Below are 20013 nucleotides of genomic sequence, written 5' to 3'. Positions count from 1 at the left end.
AACTACAGCATCGGTTTATTTGGCACGTTTCAGTTTTGGCATTTAGCGTGCTCCAAATTGTCAAATTTTGTCATCAACTTTTTTGGACTATGTCGTTTTTTTGAAATATGATATATGCTTGATAATTCGAAGGTCACTTTTTTCTCATACATTCCATTGGCACCCTAATAATTATACGTCATCCATACAGATGAATCATGAATATCTTGAGAACGGTTGGTAGCGTATGCATTAAAAAATGGACTTTTTTGGGATGGTGATAAAAAAAAACTAAGACAGCTAATTGAGTTTGATAAATTTCCTATGGAAGGTAATTATATTAGCTTATTTGCCAAAAATTCTACATTTCTATCAGTCGAACTCTAACCGTGATGGCGAAAACAGTGAAGCAGAACGATATCCCGCTGCGTCGAAAACGGACATCGTGCGGCACTTTGTGGACACCGGATATGGGCGTTCCGGCAGCTGCTTCGCTTGGCTAGACAGCTTTTACAACAGTTTAACATGTGAGACCCTATCAAAAGCTTTTGGAAAATCTATAAGAAGAAGAAACGCTTTACCAGTTACCGTGAAAGCACCAGTCGCTGCGCAGTTCCTGTGGCCGCGCACCCAGCATTATTTTCATTAATTACATAAAATTAAGATAAAAACATATAATTTTATGCATACAGTTCTGTTGTTACACTTTTTCTGTTTATGTTAAAGCAAAATAGACAACCAGGCGACGCTTGAAGAAGCAAAGAAAAAATAAATTCAAGCTGGTGATACTACAAGACGCCATCTTTGCAAATTTGTTAGCTGACAAACTAAAAAAGTGCATTCTTAAATTTAAGAGTTCCTTGGGACGCGTAGCAACAATATTCCACAAAAACGGAAACGAGAAGTGAACTAAACATTTCTTTATATGAAATGCTGCACATTTTGATCGTTGTGGCATTTTTGCTGCTATTTTCGAGTGTGCGGCCATTGGTACAGCTAAAATATTACCTTATCCTATCGCCGCGTATGGGTCTTTGGAAGATAGCATCTACTTATAGAACCAGGAAAAGGTTATGGAGAATGTTCTAATGTTCTATTGTACAACAGTTTTTCTAAAGTGAGGGATTGTTTTGCATTTGGATGTATATAGAAGTATTTTTCATATATTTTATATTATTTTGCTTTAAAAGATAAATAATAGAAAAGAACTATTGAAAAACATGTTTTTTTGTGAAGGAGGGGAAGAGCGGAAAAGAAGGGGGGGGGGTATTGGTAGCCCTTCCTTCGTGCTGAATTCTATATTTACCCTCTGAAGCCTCTTGACAGTGCAAATGTCCCTCCTATAGTTAAGTGTACTGGTCAGAGGTACGAATGAGTCCTCGCCAGGGACGGCTATAATATGGGTTAGTGCTGGCAGCGAGGAATAAGTGGGTAAAGTAGATCAAGCTTTGAAGGAAGGGTAAACCCCAATACACGCAAGCACGCATACAATTTAAAATAAGCATATCGCTCACTCAATAGCGATTATAGCAAAAAGAAATGCAGTGCAGGTCATACAGCAAACACCCGGGCGATATTACAATAGATCAACTATACTGGTCGCAGTAATGAGTCCACACATGGAAAAAAAAATTGGTAGCTATGCTTGACAAGTAGTCATTTTGACTCCTACCTTTTGTCCAATGCTGGAAGGTGCATGAGTCGAACCAAGCTGTAATCTGAGATTATAACCGGATTCGAACCCACAACACCCGCCACCTGCCCCCCCCCCCCCCCCCACCAGCGGCGGTCCGCGGCGATTGAACCGTTGGTACAATTTAATGGAAACGGAGCAAAATTATGTGCGCGGGGATTGGTACATGTACATGATGCACTCGAAGTCGTGTTTGGCTGGTTAGTGGCAACAAAACGACGTTTTTAATATTTTTGTCTGAAAGCGTAATAAAAACACTAACCGAAAATGTACATAATAATATGTAAAAGAAATATTTTTATGCATGCATTTATCTACCAGCCAACGTACTAAGTGCGCGGCGACTGGTGCTTTCACGGTATATCTTTTGTTAACCGAAAAGATTGAAAGAATTGGTCTTTGGAAAATTCGCGGGTGAATCATTAAAACGCGTGCGAACAGGTATAAGAATTTACTCTAACTGATCTGAATATTTTGCTTTAGTACATATATGTATGAAGATTATGACGGGGTGTCGTTCAATTTATTTAGAACACGGCATCATACTCCCTCCGTTGATTCCATCGGAACAGTAGGAAGACAGTTATTGAGAGAAATTGACAGTTTACTGGCAACTCTGATTAATATCTCACAAATACATCTACTAATCGAAACAGAGAAATAAAGCTCATAAGTATTGTTAAATTCATTCGTATAAGATACGTTTTTATGTATTTGCAGTCCAAAATATTACAGTCCACTAATTGTTTGACGGTACAAAAGCATAGTTTTGATACAGCTCGGCGATATTGTTTGGTATCCATACGAACCGTAACCACTCGTAGAATTCTATCTTGTCCAGGGTGGGTTACAACGATGCGTCCAAGAGACCACCGATCTTTCTCTGGGAAACGGAACTATTTTTTCATTTATTGCAAGAAAGATGGACATACTAAAAAGTACTGTTTCGAAATGAAGCAGAAGAAGAGGTTGCAGGTTAAGTTTGTAACTAATTCTCCGGTGAAAATATCGAAAAGTCGTCCTGACTATTTCAAACGGCTTAGGGAGGATATGCGAACGAGTGAATCTGAAACAGAAGAAGAAAAGTGCATGAAAGTTTCTACAATCAAAAGAATTAGCAAACCTTGCATGATAGACTCATTTATTGAAGGATTGAGTGGCTATGGAAGTGGATAGCGGATCGGCAGTTAACGTCATTGATGAACATACGTATTTTAAGAATTTAAATCATGTACCTCTTTTGCCATACAACATTAATTTGGTTGTGGTTGATGGGGCGCGTTTGGAAGTATTGGGAGTAGTTTTTGTATCGGTGCATGTCAATGGTAAACGTGAAGATAACCAGGAAATGATTATTTTAAAGAACAAAAATAATTCACGTACTATTTTACCACTTTTCGATCGCAAATGCTTGATACGTTTTTGCCAGAATGACGATACACTTTTATACCTTGCGCTACGCTCAACCATACATCGGTATCGGAAAAGCCGATTGACAATGCGATGGATGAAATTAAAAGTCTCACTCGGAGGTCGGCTTGTATCAGCGCATAGGCAACAATTAAAGCTAACAAGCCAACAGGAGCAACGTTTTAAGAACATTATTTTCGATTACCCCCTACGTTTGGGTAAGCGCAGGAGAGAATATTATGAGGAAGAGGATGAAGAATTCTACGGGTTCGGATTCATTCCTTTTTGGTGATATTGAATCGCCAGTTGGTTTTGAAGCAGCAGAGCCTGAGGATGTTAATCGAGAAACAGAGGCACAACGTCATCCAACAGCCAATGCTGAATTAGTATCGCTGAGGCGCTCGAATCGCAGGAAAAAGCCTAGAATGTACGAAGATTACGTTTGCTATTAATTTTATTATTATCAGTATGTAAATAATGCTCGAAATTGTTAAAAAATTGTTTAATCATGATAGGATTAGAATTCATTATATATTAGTTTCGAAAAGGTAACATATTCATGTAGTTCTTTACTAAAAGGGGGAAGAATTGTAATAACAGCTTATTACCACCCCTCGTCAGCTAGAGCTAGTACTGGAATGAACAGTTTCGAGAGAGTAGAAATGTGTTGTGACAAATAGTTCATTTTCGAACAGCTAAGAACTAGCTGTCGGAATAAAAAGAATAACCAGAAAGACTTGTGTTTGCCTTGTTAGAAGGTTCGAATTCCGCTAGTGTTTTAAGTATTCAAAACACATTACGCTAAGAAAGTCGTCATCTCCTCAAATGTAAGCTTATCCCGATCAGGAGGGCATAACAAGATAACATCAAATTTATAACACATTTTGATATTTATAACACATTGTGTTACAAATCGGAAATAAACTGATCAGGAAGTGAAAACAAAAGTTTCAAGTTAGCCGATCGAATTGTTATTCGATCTGTGGTAGATAAAAACAAAAAAACCTCTGTGTTCATGGATTATTCTGACATATAAAATCACATATATGCTATTTTTTGTCTTTTTTGTTGATTTTATCATATTAGATACTAAGGTGCACCATTTGAACTATGAAAGTCAGAAGTGTTCGGCGCTGGGGTACTAATATAATATAAATATAATCCCCGTAAATAGAACTCTTTTCCAAATTAATTAATGCTCAAGATTTCAAACATCTAGTTCTTGCAATTTTGATTCAAGAATTATTTTAGACATTAAAAGTGATGAATGTTGTGGTTTGAACATTCTTTTTACAATCTTAAGATAAAATATAATCCTTAAAGCATGAGTTTCTAATACGCATTTTGTTAAAAAACGGGCAATAACAAGGGGAAAATATATTCAAATATTGGATAATGCGAGAGGCAAACTGACAGTGATATAAAATTGTGCTATAGACTCCTAATTACTCCTATTGAGGGAACAATCTAGTTCTATCCTGTCCCACGTAATAAACATTTGACGATTTGTTATAAACCATTTGGACTTAAATTGAAGTTAATAGGCCGCATGAATAAAACAGTTTGCTTTGCTTTTCCCGTGTAAATCTTATGGAAGAGTTTGCTTTAACTCTTTTATTTATACGGCCTAATGGTACGTGTCCCACCCCAGTGTGGGATGGAACCTGGACACGCCAGTATTTAACCTTCTAACGGGCAACATAGAAAAAACAAGGTGATCAAGCCAATGACTATTTTTTCATGAAATTGAACTCAAAGTTTGATTTTCAAGCAAAAATATTTATCCAGAGCAGTGCCAGAAAGCGAATAGTCTAACTTCTCTTTTTCATTTTCGTATCTAACGCTCAACCCAGATATTTTTTCAATTCAGATATATTACAAAATTGAAATAAATCATTTAAATCACTCATAGAAAAAAAATAATGTCAAAAATAAGAAAGGGAGCATTCGCGGAATATTTTTTTCGCAATTTAGCTGAATTTTTCTTTTTCAAAAACATCAACATATCAATTTCAAAACAAATTTCGTATGTGACACATGATATTACACGTTACAAAAATTCAGGTTTTCTTGCCACAAGAACTGCTCCCTAGCCAAATCATACAACTTATCCGCTGAAACAAACTTGCATCCGCTAGGAACCATCCCGCGAGTAGGAGCTTTGAAGAACTTGACCCCTGACAATTGGTTGTAATCGACTTTCGTAAGCATCCAGTACAACTTACATGCCCGAATTCTGGCTATTTGCTCGGTACCACCTGTAGCCTTCCAAATTCGCCGCACAGTGTAGCAGTCATCTTCAGTTTTTTCTCCAAATCAATCTGAGATATTGGGATTAGCCCCAACTTTCCGAATGATCTTTACCCGCAGTTGACGATCAAGGTTTTCACTCCGACGTTTGGTTTGCACCTTGGGGGCAGTCGTGAGAATTTTCTAACATATTTTGTTAAAAAATTTAATAAAAAAATAAACCAAGCAGAACTGTTTACAAGCAACATAACGCAGTCAAAAACTTGCATATCCCACTGAAAAAAATGGGAAAAGCACCGCTATCGCCAAAATGGATTGCCCCATTTCTAAACGATCTAAGCTTAATTTATAGTAGTAACTTTTGTTAGATAGTAACTTTTGTTTGTAAACAAAGTGCGAAACGCTTTCAATATCGTCGCGTACTTTTTTTTGATATTTTGTGATAATTTGTGTTATTTGTGCTTTCTTTTATATCGCTAAGTAATAATTCGCTGACCCGTCGTCGATAGAAAATCAAGTTTTTGTTTATAACTGGTGTTAAATCTAAAATCACTATGGAGCATCTTTGTAACGCTTGCGCAAACACCATCTCAGCGGAAGCCGATTGGGTTACCTGTCAAGGGTTTTGGGAGTCAACATTCCATATCAGCTGCTCTAAGCACAGCCCTGCGCTGTGGGCAGAGATAAAATCCAGTTCCGCGGTTTTCTGGATGTGTGTAGCTTGCAGAAAACTTATGGGGAATGTAAGCTTCCGCGATGCTCTTAGCAATGCTAATGATAGCCTCCAAATGGTATTGTCTGAGCAGAGCAAAATGTTTGAGGAGTTGAAAAGTGATATTAGAAAAACGCTACTATGATTAACCGTATTACGCAAAAAATTCCCATGACACTGTTATCCTCTCAGCCGGTTACTGTGCCGGATGGTAGACCACCTAAACGCCCTCGTATTGTGATCGATTCTTACCAAGACGAAACAAATCCATCGCGTGTACTTTGCGGAGACAAAGAGCCTGAACCAGGAATCTCGCTCCCTATCATACCAGTCGTACCACGAGAGCAGAAATTCTGGTTGTTTCTGTCTAGATTTTCGCCACACGCCACTGTGGAAGAAATTTCTAAACTAGTACAGCAGAATCTCATGACTGAAGATCGAATCGAAGTGAAAAAATTAGTTCGTCAGGATGCTGACTTAAACCGAATGACATTTGTGTCTTTCAAGGTGGGAATAGATATGCGTTTCAAAGAAAAAGCGTTACAGCCCTCGAGCTGGCAAAAAGGCATTTATTTCCGTGAGTTTATAAATAATGCTGATACGCAACCATTTCGAACGGACACTGCAGAGGAGTCCGATCGAGATAGATTTCTCACACCGCTTGCCAGCATGCAACCAAGACAATGATCAATCCGAATCTATAAGCATAATCAACATAAACATTATGAAAAGTATGAATCAATCGAATACTCACTGTAATCCGCAAACCGAACACAATCTCGAACACAGATCTTCCCGTTCGCCTTTAAATTGTCTCCCGCCTGAAATGAGAACAGCTGATCAAAATAATAGTTCAATAGTATTTCAAACTTACATCACTCCCAATAGCAGAAATGAAGTGTTATCACGTACCCAGCAGATGCCTGTAAGAAAAGACAAAATTCATATTTATTATCAAAATATGAATAGTATTAGAGGACGACAAAGAATGCAAGAGATTTTTAAATCGTCACTTGAATTCGACTATGACGTCTTTTCGTTTAATGAAACTTACCTCGATGAAAATATTCCCAGCAGTATGCTGTTCCCGTCCTGTTTTGATGTGTTTCGCTGCGATAGAAACCAAACGAATAGTTCGAAGCTGTCGGGCGGCGGAGTGCTGATTGCCGTTCACTCTCGTTTTCGAGCAGAAGAATATGCAGTAGCTGAAAACAATGAAGCGATATGCGTAAGAATGAAATGTGCCGACGGGACGTTTCTGTATCTCTGCTGTGCGTATATAGCACCAGCGGAGCCAGTACAAAGATATAATGGACTTACCTCCTTTGTAATCGAAACCAGCAAATCCGTTACGAAAGATGATTCACTTGTCGTGGTTGGAGATTTTAATCTGCCAAATTTAATTTGGAAGCAGTGGAATCAATGTAATAGAAATGTATTTCTCTTACCTGAACATAGTTCGGAATCTGAGTCCACGATTATTCACGCACTCTTGACAGCCGGCATATATCAAGTTTGTGATCTTCCGAATCAAAACAACAGATATTTGGATCTGGTTTTCGTCAGTGAAACAGACAGCTGTCAATTGACGGCGGTTGATCCAATTATTAAAAACGAACGTCATCATTCTGCCATGTTGTTATCAATGGATATCAACAACAATCCGGTGATCGATGAAATAGAGATGTCCAAAAAAGTACGATTCGATCAAATTGATGAGTTAGCCGTAAATTTTGAAATTAGTGAAATCGCTTGGGATCAAATTTTGGACGCGGATAGCATGGAAGTACGCGAGAAAAATTTAATGACCGAATTTTTAAAATCAATTGGCCTGTCTCATATCTCAAAATCGTTTGATTCCCCAGGAGAGAGTCGTATAGATAATATGGTATTAAAGTTTTACTATCGGTTCTTTGAAATTTGTAGTCGACATGCTCCTATAACATTATCACGGTGCGGGACAAAAAGTAAGTATCCAGAATGGTTTGATACAGCTCTGATACGTCTGCAAAAAGCAAAAAAGAAAGCGTATAACCGATTTAAAAGAGACCATCTTGATTGCGACCAAAACGAATATAAGCGACTACACGCGATTTTTAAACAAGAACACCGCCGATTATATACTGCGTACGTATCAAAGGTTCAAAATAATATAAAAAGTGATCCGAAGAGCTTTTGGAAAGTTGTCAACGGTAAAAGAAAGAGCAGGAGCAAACCGACTCGGATCAGCCATGCAGGGACAACTTCATCGAGCCCACAAAGCGCAGCACAAATTTTTGCCAACTTTTTCAGGTCAATATACCCGGAAGAGAGTAGTAATGAGAGTTGTCCCAACCAGGAAAATCCGACGATGGAATCTATAACGTTCTCCGAAGAGGAAATCGCGCGTGGCTTGTATGCACTTGAACCAAAGCACCTGGGCCGGATGAAATTCCAAACAAGCTATTAAAGACCTGCTGTGATTCGTTGGCTAATCCGTTGACCAGAATTTTCAATGCTTCTCTAGGGATTGGATACTTTCCTAACTCGTGGAAAATCTCACGGCTAAAACCAATTCATAAAAAGGGGTCCAAAATAAAAGCAGAAAATTATAGAGGAGTAGCTATATTATCCGCAATCCCGAAGCTGTTTGAAGCGCTAGTTTATAACAAGTTATATTCAGCAGTTGAAAATTGGATATCATCAGCACAGCATGGATTCTTCAAGCGCCGGTCAGTGGTAACAAACTTGTGTGAGTTCACAACGCGTGTCATAGAATGGATGAAAATGGGGTATCAAGTTGATTGTGTGTACACAGATATGACGAAAGCCTTCGACGTTGTTGGAATTCTAGAGGTGTTGCGTGCCGCGGCACGTGCCGGTATTGGTGGCTCCTTGATAACATGGATTCATGGATATTTGACCGGAAGAAAGCAATACGTTACTGTAGATGGTGCAAACTCAGAACTTTACAATGTAACATCAGGAGTTCCGCAAGGCAGTCATTTGGGACCACTTCTGTTCATCCTACTGATGAATGAACTACCTACCGCAATTGACAATGCCCTCGTATTAATTTACGCTGATGATGTGAAGCTCTTTTATCCAGTGAAAAAGCAGGAAGATTGCTTAAAGCTTCAAAGAGATGTGCAAACTTTTGGGCGTTTCTGTTCAGCATGCAAGTTGCAAATCAATAACGAAAAATGTGCTACCATAACGTTTACACGCTGCTCAAATCCGTTAATATTCGACTACAGCTTGGATGGAAAAACAATCGAACGAGTGAGCAGGATTAAGGACTTAGGAGTCAATCTAGATGCAGGGTTGACTTTCAACGATCACGTGAATACGCTGGTTTCCGAGTGTCTTGCACTATTTGCTGTAGTAAGACGATTCGCAACAGAACTGGATGACCCGTATACGATCAAATCTATATATGTGAGCCTGGTACGATCAAAATTAGAATTCGCAAGTGTGGTGTGGAGGCCAATGTATGCAACATACATGAACAAATTGGAAGCGGTACAGAAAAAATTCGTTAAATTTGCCGTGAGAGATTTGGGATGGAGAGGAAATCTTCCGGAATATAAAGATTTGTGCTGTCTGCTGGATATGGATACTCTGGAAAATAGATACCAGATTGTGGATGTTAGCTTTTTTCTCAATTTGCAGAGAGGACGATACGACAGCGATTATTTGAAATCCAGGATAACTGCTAACCAGAGTACAGTAGTTCTGAGGAGACCAAGGCCATTCACTCTAGAACACCGTCGAGCTAACTACGCGCGCAATGAACCAGCCTATCGCTTTATGCAGCTAATGAACAATTTTAGAAATGTACTAAATTTAAATATGTCGACTGATACTATTAAGGAAAAACTTTAAGGCTATTTCTGAGAGGTCAATCACATTACACTAAAACCTCTGCATTTTATATTGTTTTGTATTTATTATTTTTATATTTGTATCCTATATTAGATGACGGGCAAAGCCCATATATCTTGACAATAAATAAATTTATTTAAATAAAACAATTAACTTTATCAAGAACTCAAAACGGTTTCTCAAACGCTCAGAAAATTTTAAAACAATCCGACCAGTTGAAAAAATTTTCGGTTGGGAAAATCATACATAAACCGGGAAAAAGTCGGGAAAAAACCGGAAATTTGAAATTGAGTGGCCACCCTGGCCTTTATTCAGGAGGTTGAACTCATTCGGCGAGAAACTTGTGGAGGAAAGATTAACTACGAAATTTAAAATCAAATAAAAAGAAGGATACTTATCCAATTTAATTCTACTATGTATATTTTATTCACGACAGATACGTATTTCGCCTACGACTTGCAGGCTTCCTCAGTGTCTGTTTTCGAACTAAATTAGTCAAAGCAATTTTACAGTTTTTGTAGTAGCTTTTGGGTACGTAATCTATGAGTGGGTATACAAAATTAGTGTAGGTAACCGGATACAACGTGGATAGTAAAGTGGAGGAGCATCTCTTGTAAATCTCTAAACCGTTACATCCATCTTCCACGCCGAGCAGTTGTTAATTACTTTTGTGTTGTCAATGGTAAGCGGATAGTTGTTGAAGACATGTTCAGCCACTTTTGATCTAAAATGATGTGTCAGACATTTCTCGGCATCCCTTGATGCTTTTGTTACCTCTGCCAAGTGTTCTTTAGTTCGTGTTTCCAGATTCCTTCTAGTCTGGCCGATGTAAACCTTCTCGCAATGTGGCAACTGATTTTATAAATCCCGGATTTTCTTTGTTCTTAAATCGGGTCTTTTGTTGATCCTAACTTATTTTTGAGCTGGTTGTTTCGGCTCATGTAGACTAGATCAATTCCAAATTTCCTCATTTTTCGACGGGGAGAGCGTGTAATGTTTCCGTCGTATTCTACTGCCACTCTCTTAAGTTCTGGTGTTATTGGTGTAAATGTTGAGAGTGATTTTTTGTATGCGCCTCGTCTTTTTTTGGAAATAATGTTCTGGATTGTCGTTTCTTTATATCCGTTTAGTTTCGCAATTTCAAGAATGTGTGTTAATTCTTTTTGTTTCCCTAGCTCACTTAACGGTAATGTTTCTATCCTATATATCATGCATCACCTCTAAATGTATCACCTATTTAGAGTCCCACGCGAAAATTATTAGCGTGGTTATTTTCTGCATTTACCACACATGTTTGCAGTTTAGCAATTCAAACCATCACTTTTTCGTTATTGCCTCCCCACTGCATCCCTCCTTGCTTGACAAGCATAGTTTCAGTGTGTTTAGTAAGTACAGGATAATTATTATTAAAAAACGGATTTGCGTAGGACTCGTAAAATTGCTGCAAGATACAATAACAACGTTCTTTTTTTAAACAGCCTTTATCCTCAACATTCACATCCTTTCCAGATCATTACGCGATCCTGCATTTTGGCCATCACTACGAAGCCCGTTCCCAGCTCGTTGGTCGCTCCGCCGCTCTGGTAAAATTTAGCTTTACCGCCACAGATCGTCCAGATCTTCTCGCCTTGCGACAGATCTGCAGTGCCACGATGTCGAACTATCGTGGGTCTAATTTGTCTTACAGCATCCTGTCGCCTCTCACGAAATTCAGCGATCAACAGTTGCAAGTACTAGTACAAACCGTCCATTCCATTGTCCCAATTACGTCGCATTAGTCAATTTTTTTTATTTTTCGTAATATTTTAGATGCTTTGCTAGGGCTACGCTATCGAGTCTCGTAGTGGAACTTCCATTTAATAGTGCCGAGACAACACAATGTCTGCTTCCCTGTCGGTATATTGGGTACCCGATCTCCGCTAAGGTGCTCACATTCCCAGAGCTGCCATAAATACAGATATTTGTGCATGCATAATTTTGGGACCCTTCCGTTTTCTCCGGAGTATTTTATTTTTTCGGTCTAATCTTTTAAATAACATAAATACTTTATGGAGTACTTTAACCTTTAAATGCGCAATGTTGCTTTAAAACAACATAGTGAAAAACATCCCCAGAGTAAATTATGTTTACCGCCTTTAGATAAGTAAGTTTTCTATATAAATGAATTTTTTCATTGTGCGCATTTAAGGGATAAAATTCGGGAACATTAGTAGAGCCAGCAATCACAGCAATTAAAATAATTGATGGGTCCCAAATTTATGCATGTACAAATATTTGTATTTGTGGCATCTCTGCACGTTCCGACTGGTGGGGTAATCAATCTATTTTGGACCCTAGCTGTAGATGTACATAATTTGGATCCTTACAGCAAAATGAAATGCAAGTGTCCCAATTATGTATAGCTGCAGATGGGGTCTAAAATTGGTTGGTAGGGCTAGAAGTCGCTGTATAAGAGGCTAAGGACCATTGTGGGACATAAGTTACGCATTATCCAGCCGTTCATCATCCTTTTCTTATACACCAGTCATTTTGACGGGTTTTGGTAGAAATAGGTATATGCATTCAAATAGCTTAAGTTATTTGGCATCAAATTTTTTTTTTCGAAAACGTCGATTTGACGTACTCCACTCTTCGAGTTTTTCGCATCTTTTCCAGAGTATTTTTATGGATTTAACAATGCAATGCTGTGTCGTTTTATTGGTTATCATTAAACTTTCTTTTCATGTTTAATCCTTAATCCTCCATAGCATAGCATAGCATAGTTTCACCGCCCGTGAGTTGTTCGCGATTGATCAGGTTCAGTTAATTGCACAAAGAACCATCACAATGATGCTTGGGAGCAGGGTTGGGACAATATCGTTAAATCCGATAATGACGATATTATCGCACATATTTTATCGATACGATATCCGATACGCAGTGTCAGAAATATATCGGACATCGATAATAAATTTCGTAAGCTGTGAATGAGAGTTATACTTTGTAGGCGAAAGAAAATGAACTCTCATTCCTTTTGCTTAAATTTGCATCTTAGAGAAGTAACCGAGAAACAATGCAATTGTTGATTTGGCAACGCTTTCTATTTAAACCATTAAGCCCCACACTTTTCCCAGCAGAGTTAGAAAGTTGAAACTTTCAGGAAAATTCGCTTTTAGGGCAACTAAGTAAAAGCGGCTGACATGTGTATTTAATTTTGACCCTGTGTCCCGCAACGCTACGTTGCGAAAACGCAACGCTGGGCGTTAAGGGTATACCGTTTTTGCATACCTTCATTATTATGCACATAAATACTTCATACTTTTTTACCGTTAAATCAAACTTGAGATTTTTTTTGGGATTTTCAGTGTTGATAAAGATTAAATAAACGACTAAGAGTATTACATGTTATGTTTTATGATAGATATCGAAACATTTGGGTTGGAGACCATCTTTGCACTAGACACATAGTATGCAGTTTGAATGCTAAATGCATGTCATCGCAGATGATTAAATTCCTACCAACACGTTCCGGAAAGGTTGTAACATTAAATTTGGGTCCATGAAACTGTCGTTGCGGTCACTCAATTCCTCCAGATATTCCGGAGGCAAAGTTACTTTATCGATTTTATTACGCTCTTATAACAACGGCTGCTCAATCTGCCATCAGTGTTTGAAGCTGCGAATTCTATGTTATGTAAACTTTTATAATGTTTCCGGAATATGAAGATGATTCCATATTTTGCTAAAAATGGGCAAATTTCTACTTACAGTTAAAAAACTTGTTGAAAATTTTTTTTCATTAAAATATCGGTTATCGGTACGATATCGATAATTTAAAATCCGATATCGAGCGATACCGATATTAGATACAAAACGATATCGCGATAACGATAAACTACTGTTGAGCCCATCACTACTTGGGAGCAGCGTATCATTCTCAGTGTGGATTTTCTGTTGATCCAGTTCTTTATGAATGGTGATCAATAGCAAAGCTGACCTCGTCCATGCAGGTCAATTAATGTAGGAAAGGAATATTAGTTAGGCACTTATTGCTAATTGAGACCGAGGAATCCTCTGCATCATCCACAAGTGTCACAGGAAGGAGTTGTTGTTAGTAGAAAGGAATTGATCTGGATTTACCGAGGTAGGTGGTGCGATCACTGTTATTTGAGCTCGCGTACGATTTTGAACGTGTTTCGTTATGTGGTCATCGTGAAAAAGGTAATGGAAATCCGAAGTATCGATTTAGGAAAAAATTAAGAGAAATCAGTTTCCCGATATTGAAGATTATGTTCGAAATCGTGCGTGCGATTAGTTATAATTAGAAACCGATAGAAATTTGTTGCTATGCGCGAAAGCCGTCCTGAAACTATAGACACGTTTCGCAATTACATCGAAAATCATATCTGCGCGGAATACCTTTGAGCATTCTTCGATCATAAAACATACTTAAAAATCTCGACTATTTTATCAAGAAGCTGTACAGTACAAAGCTATGAAGTTTTTGGTATTCGATAATAATATAATGGAAATTACGCGCGTGGTGTTCCTAGGTAACCGATTTCACGACTCGTATGCGCGAGATACTTCGTTCATTGAAGCGTATATAAGTTCCGGTTTGTACACGCGTCATTGCCAAGTGTGCCCAAGTGAATTCAAAATGTCTTTCAAAAACAACCGCTGTCAGAAAAAATGCAACCAGCGAGGCATAAAAATAAAAATAAAATAAAAAAATGTTCACAGTGGTTTTTTCTTTTATAGGAAAAAAACCTGGATATCGAAAATTTTCTGGTAAAGCCAGTAATCACATAGGATCAAAAATACACCTTTTTTATAAACCTAATTTAATGGTAATGGTACTATATAAGTAATCATAATTTGTTAATTTTTATCAAAAGTACTATGGACATGCGAGATTTACGGTGGTTCGAAATACAAATTTGACCAACTTGAATTTATTATACCTGAAAAAAAATCAGGCATAATGATAAGCATGTTGATAAGCATTTCCTCTTAACAACGCTAATATGCAGAGATATAGCGCCCTACACGCTTAAAAAAATTGTTTTTTCCTTGTGGAATATTAATGTGAAAAGTGAAAATTTTTGATAACGGTTAAAAGCTTGACTAAGAAAAATTATTCAGTTTAAATTTAGAAATTTTACAAATACTGTTACAAATTGGTAACAAACTGATAAAGAAGCAACAACAAAGAAATTTAAATTTGTAACAGATTCTGATAGTTGAAACTCATTTAGTTTAAATGAGCAATAATACTGCCCATGGATGCATAGTTGACGTAAAGACCAACGCCATCATTGTTGAGAAAACGCATTTTTATCGGTAAAAACATTTAAACGTATGTAATCCTAACTGCATACTTTTATCAATCAAATAATCTGTCAATTTAGTAGAAATTGTTATCAAAAGAGGATCGATGGGGTTTCGTGATTCATTTCTCATTTATTATACATATTCAAAAAATGGGCAGTTTATGGGAATAAACAGTTTGTTGAACATGAACGTTAATATATTATTTGTACAAAAACTATTCAAATTACTATCATCATTTGAATATTAAAATAAGGGGACATAAACGGCTAAAAATTTTCCGATCCATTTTCAATATTTTTGCACCAATCGATCGTAAAATCTACGCATCCACGCTAACAAAGAAAATTTTTAAGTGTGCACTATTGAAAAATTGGATATAATGGAGCATTGTCCACCTAGAAATCCTCGCTTCGTGATTGGTTGTTGGAAACGACATCTTCAAAAGTGGTAACGCGTTTTCACACTTCGGGTTATAATTCAGTCAATTTTCAATAGATTTCCAAAATATTTACACCAATCGATCGGAAAATCGCATTGGAAAATATAGAAAACTATTGATTTTCAATGCACGTCATTGAAAAATTGAAAATAACTTTAACTCGGCTAACTAGAAATTGTCGCTTCGTGATTGGTTGAAATAATTTCCAATTATTTTCGAACGAATCTTGGTACAATTCAGGAATCAACGAGAAAGTCGATGGAAAGTTCCATTTAATTCTACTATAACCAAGTTATAAGAGAACTAAACGGAATCCTACCCTTTCTCGTTGATTGCTATTTTGCTTTGATAATTCCTTATTCTGCTGTGCCACCAACGGCAACACGAGCGGTGCCGCAGATATTTTAATTTCAATAATCGTCACATTGAAACATTGCCTGCGAACAAGTGATAGCGATTAATACCAAGTCGTATGTTCGAATCTCGGCTGGGAAAGGCTGTTAAAGTCAATAGGATCGTAGTGCTGACCCCGCACTGTCCTGTATTCTAACAGCTGGTTGCGAAGTCTGTCGTATAAAAACAGAAGGTCAAATTTCGATAACGGAATTTGCACCCAGGCTTTGCTTTATAAGTATGTTTTCATCCTTAGTAGAACGGTATTTGGTATCAATACTGTTAGAAACATCGGCATTCTTCTCACTTATTTTGGGCAATACAACAGCTTGAATGTTTAGCAAAACGCCTCTAGTAACTCCGAAGAAAAGTTTGTTCATTTCTCCGTCAATATGGATAGCCAGCTGCAGACTGGTCTTCTAGTCACCATACAATCTGCCTGCCTGCGTGCGGATAAATCCAAAATTTCACTGGTATTTCATCGTGCGACTTCGTCGATATTTTAGATCTCATAAGCCTTTCCGGTTGCCTCGTTGCAACAAGCCGTGCCTACAATAGTTTGTGGTTATCGATACTCCAATTTACCGAAAAGAAAATTACACTGAGTGCGTTAGTGTGAGTTTATTGCAAGCTCGAGTTATGATAATCAAACAATCGGTCCTTTTAAGAGCCGCATAACGATTGAAGAGTTTATTATATTTTCTTGCCCAGTTAATAACATAGAGTGATTCCACGGAGTTTCGCAAATCGATTTTAATTTGTCATTTTTGATTTAGCTGAAACTTTGCATAGCTGTTATGTTTAAGGAAATATGTCATTTTATCATACCAGTTATTTTTTAAGATTTAAACTGCTTTTTCAAAAGGGCCTAACCAAAAATGGTGCTAATCCATTAAATATTTTATATTGGAAAAATGGTTTATTTGATCGAAATAGTGTCTTCAGCAAAGTTGTAGATAATAAAATTGCCTTTCTAAAAAAATATGTGCACTGTAAAAAAAATTTTGTTTGTTGAAAAAAAGAGAAAATAAAAGTAAAAAGTTATAAATATCTAAAAAAAGTCCATTTTTTAAAAATAAGTATATAAGTAAATAAGTAATAAGTAAATTTTTTTTGTTGAAAAAAAAGAAGGGAAATAAAACTAAAAAGTTAAATATCTAAAAAAGTGCATTTTTTAACAATTTTATTTTTTGACATGTTAAAGGTAACAATATACACTACTTTTTCTGAAAGTTTCATTGCTGGCGAATGAAGGGCAAATAAGTTATAAGTATTATAATTCTCATCTTTATAAAAAGTTATACCGTGAACGTACCATATTCTGCGCAGTTAAGACATTTTTATGATTCTTCCGCTATTCTAAGTATACTAGATTTAAATTAACAACGTGGATAACAGCAACGTGTAATGCTACGGTCTATAATATCTGGTAAAAAATATGGGAATTATAAGTCGACCAACAATTGAGTATATTTTCGTTTTGTAAACTTATCCACGGTGCCTAATTCTGCGCACTTTCTTGCCCATGTTCCTAATTCTGCGCATGTTTGCTCCTAATTCTGCGCACCCAAAAAGTGAAAATAAATACTCCTGCCATGCTGTTTATGACTTTATACGCTGAAAGCACACCAAAAAATCCGGCATTAGCCATTACCATAATTAAATCCATGATCCGGCCTTCTTGTGCTGTCCAGGTGGCAAAGGAAAGTTGTTATCATTTTGCTTGCTTCATTTAAAATATTTTATTCTCGATAACGTGAAGGGCGAATTGATTCGGGTTTTCTGCATACTAAACATTACACTGTAAACCAGGGGCGTAGCCAGAAAAGTTTCTTAGGGGGGGTTTTACAAAAAAATCGGACATAGCCTAACCTTAAGCAGTTTATTCAAGAAATGGAAAATTATTTTCAGTTAAAAGCTATTAAGGTTGAAATTGAGTGCTCTTCATTTGGCAAAAAATCGAATTGAAATAAAATCAGACAAATGTTGAAATTTTGCCTCTCAGTTGCCATCGAGGTATGTTGTGTGTTCGAATCTCGGCTGGGAGGGGCTGTAAAAGTCCATATGGTCGAGCCTCTTCGAGACGCGGCCAGGGTCGAAACAAGCTAGTCTAGGAGGATTGGGTTTAAAATAAATGAGCCGAAGACCAAATGCATGTATGGTAGAGGCTCAAACGAGAGCAACGTGCGCTTTTCGTGGACGGCAATTATTGCCAGCAACGAACCAGAAGTAGTAGATGAGCTCGTGTATGTGGGGTCGCTGGTGGCCACGGACAGCAACACAAATGAGGAGATCCAGCAACGTATTCAAGCAGAACATCAAGCCTACTTCGTAAAACGGCACGATCAAGAGGCATAAGCCGCCGTACGAAGCTGACAATGTATAAACCCCCTTCTGGACTGATAGTTTTTAAGGATTTGACAATGCGCACTGAGGTCATACGCGCCCTTGTAGACGGTGTACCACAGCTTCAGAAACGCCTGGGAAATGAGCGACGAATAACCCAAGATCGAATTCAATGAAGCTTAAAACAGCACGAACCACCCCGGCTCTAAGCTACTGCTGACGACGACGTAGATCGTACAACCAGCCCCGCAAATTTTCTTGTGTTCTAAACCAGGACCCGACATAGACGAAACAAATAAAAGACGCTGACTTTCTCTTACCTTCGCATCATACATGAAGAGACTGGTCTCATTTGTTGAACAGAATGTTTCAAACAAGCGCCAGCTGAAGTTGGTGACTGTTTCAAGTTACGACAAGTTACTGACGTTCTACTGTTACTGACGTAAAAGTTACTGACGTTCTACTGAATGTTTGATAGGAAAGTGAAAATTAAACTTTAAAACCGATCGTCATGCTGACGTGAAACCTGTTTTACTGACGCAGATTGAAGCTAGCTTTGAAGCGAAGCGGTGTTGCTTCAGTTGAAACCGAAGCTTCATTGCTTCATTGTCGAGTGACAATTTGCAATTGAAAGTGATATTGTTGGGCCCAAGGTGAGTTAAAATAGGTGATCTAGTTTGCACAGTTCGTAGAACAGAAGTGCGCGAAGCGTTTGGCTAGCAACCATCGACGTTGTTTATCACATTCAATAGTTTTCGCTTTGAAAATTTCGGTGATCGTCGAGGGTACCCAGCGGGGGTGATAAACAAATTTGAACATCAGAAAACCTCTCTTGACTAACCTTGGTCGGGCTCTGCTCTAAACTGATGGCTGTGAAATTTCAAGCTTGAAAGTGTAGAACAATTTTTCTTCTGGGGGGGTTTGAAATATTTTCGGTGAAAATAAAAAAACATGAAATTTTCAAAATATTATAACTTATTTGCCCTTCATTCGCCAGCAATGAAACTTTCAGAAAAAGTGGTGTATATTGTTACCTTTAACATGTCAAAAAATAAATTAAAAAAAATGCACTGTTTTAGATATTTAACTTTTTAGTTTTGTCTTCTTTTTTTTCAACAAAAAAAAATTTTTTTACTGTGCACATATTTTTTTAGAAAGGCAATTTTATTATCTACAACTTTGCTGAAGACACTATTTCAATCAAATAAACCATTTTTCCAATATAAAATATTCAATGGAATAACACCATTTTTGGTTAGGCCCTTTTGAAAAAGCAGTTGACAGCTTAAAAAATACCGGATATGATAAAATGACACCATTTTTTAAGGAGAACAGCTATGCAAAGTGTTTCAGCTAAATCAAAAATGATAAATTAAAAAAACATGTTATTTTTTCGTCACTTGTCGTGGAATCCCTCCATAATAACACATGCAACGAGGGAAAAGTTGAATTTTTCGCCGACCAACAAATGGCGGGAATAAGTTTTCTGGTCACGGACGGCATTTTCTGCCACTTCCAAAACGTCCGCAGCTTGTCCGCAGCTCGTAGTCTTTAGTTTTCGTAGTCTTTAGCTACGACATTCTGTCCTCTTTCCTCCCTATCACATCCGGAGTG

General features: G+C 37.5%; 2 protein-coding genes across 4 annotated transcripts in view; one reads left to right on the top strand and one right to left on the bottom strand.

Annotated features, from left to right (window-relative positions):
* Positions 1 to 20013, top strand: part of LOC128743439 (histone acetyltransferase KAT6A) — a 151238-nt gene that overhangs the window by 15819 nt on the left and 115406 nt on the right. The gene's annotated exons all lie outside the window — the stretch shown is intronic.
* LOC128743440 (uncharacterized) lies at positions 6630 to 7682 on the bottom strand. The gene is made up of 6 exons (XM_053840017.1): positions 7493 to 7682; positions 7365 to 7434; positions 7099 to 7249; positions 6919 to 6967; positions 6799 to 6865; positions 6630 to 6742 (listed from the first exon to the last, which is right to left on the bottom strand). The coding sequence occupies exons 1-5, from the start codon at positions 7669 to 7671 to the stop codon at positions 6850 to 6852; spliced, it is 465 nt and encodes a 154-aa protein (XP_053695992.1). The 5' UTR covers positions 7672 to 7682; the 3' UTR covers positions 6630 to 6742; positions 6799 to 6849.

Source organism: Sabethes cyaneus, chromosome 3, assembly GCF_943734655.1.
Source record: "Sabethes cyaneus chromosome 3, idSabCyanKW18_F2, whole genome shotgun sequence".
In the NCBI taxonomy this organism is placed as follows: Eukaryota; Metazoa; Arthropoda; class Insecta; order Diptera; family Culicidae; genus Sabethes; species Sabethes cyaneus.
Note: the sequence above shows the minus strand (reverse complement) of the source record. Positions and strands in the feature narration are given on the sequence as shown.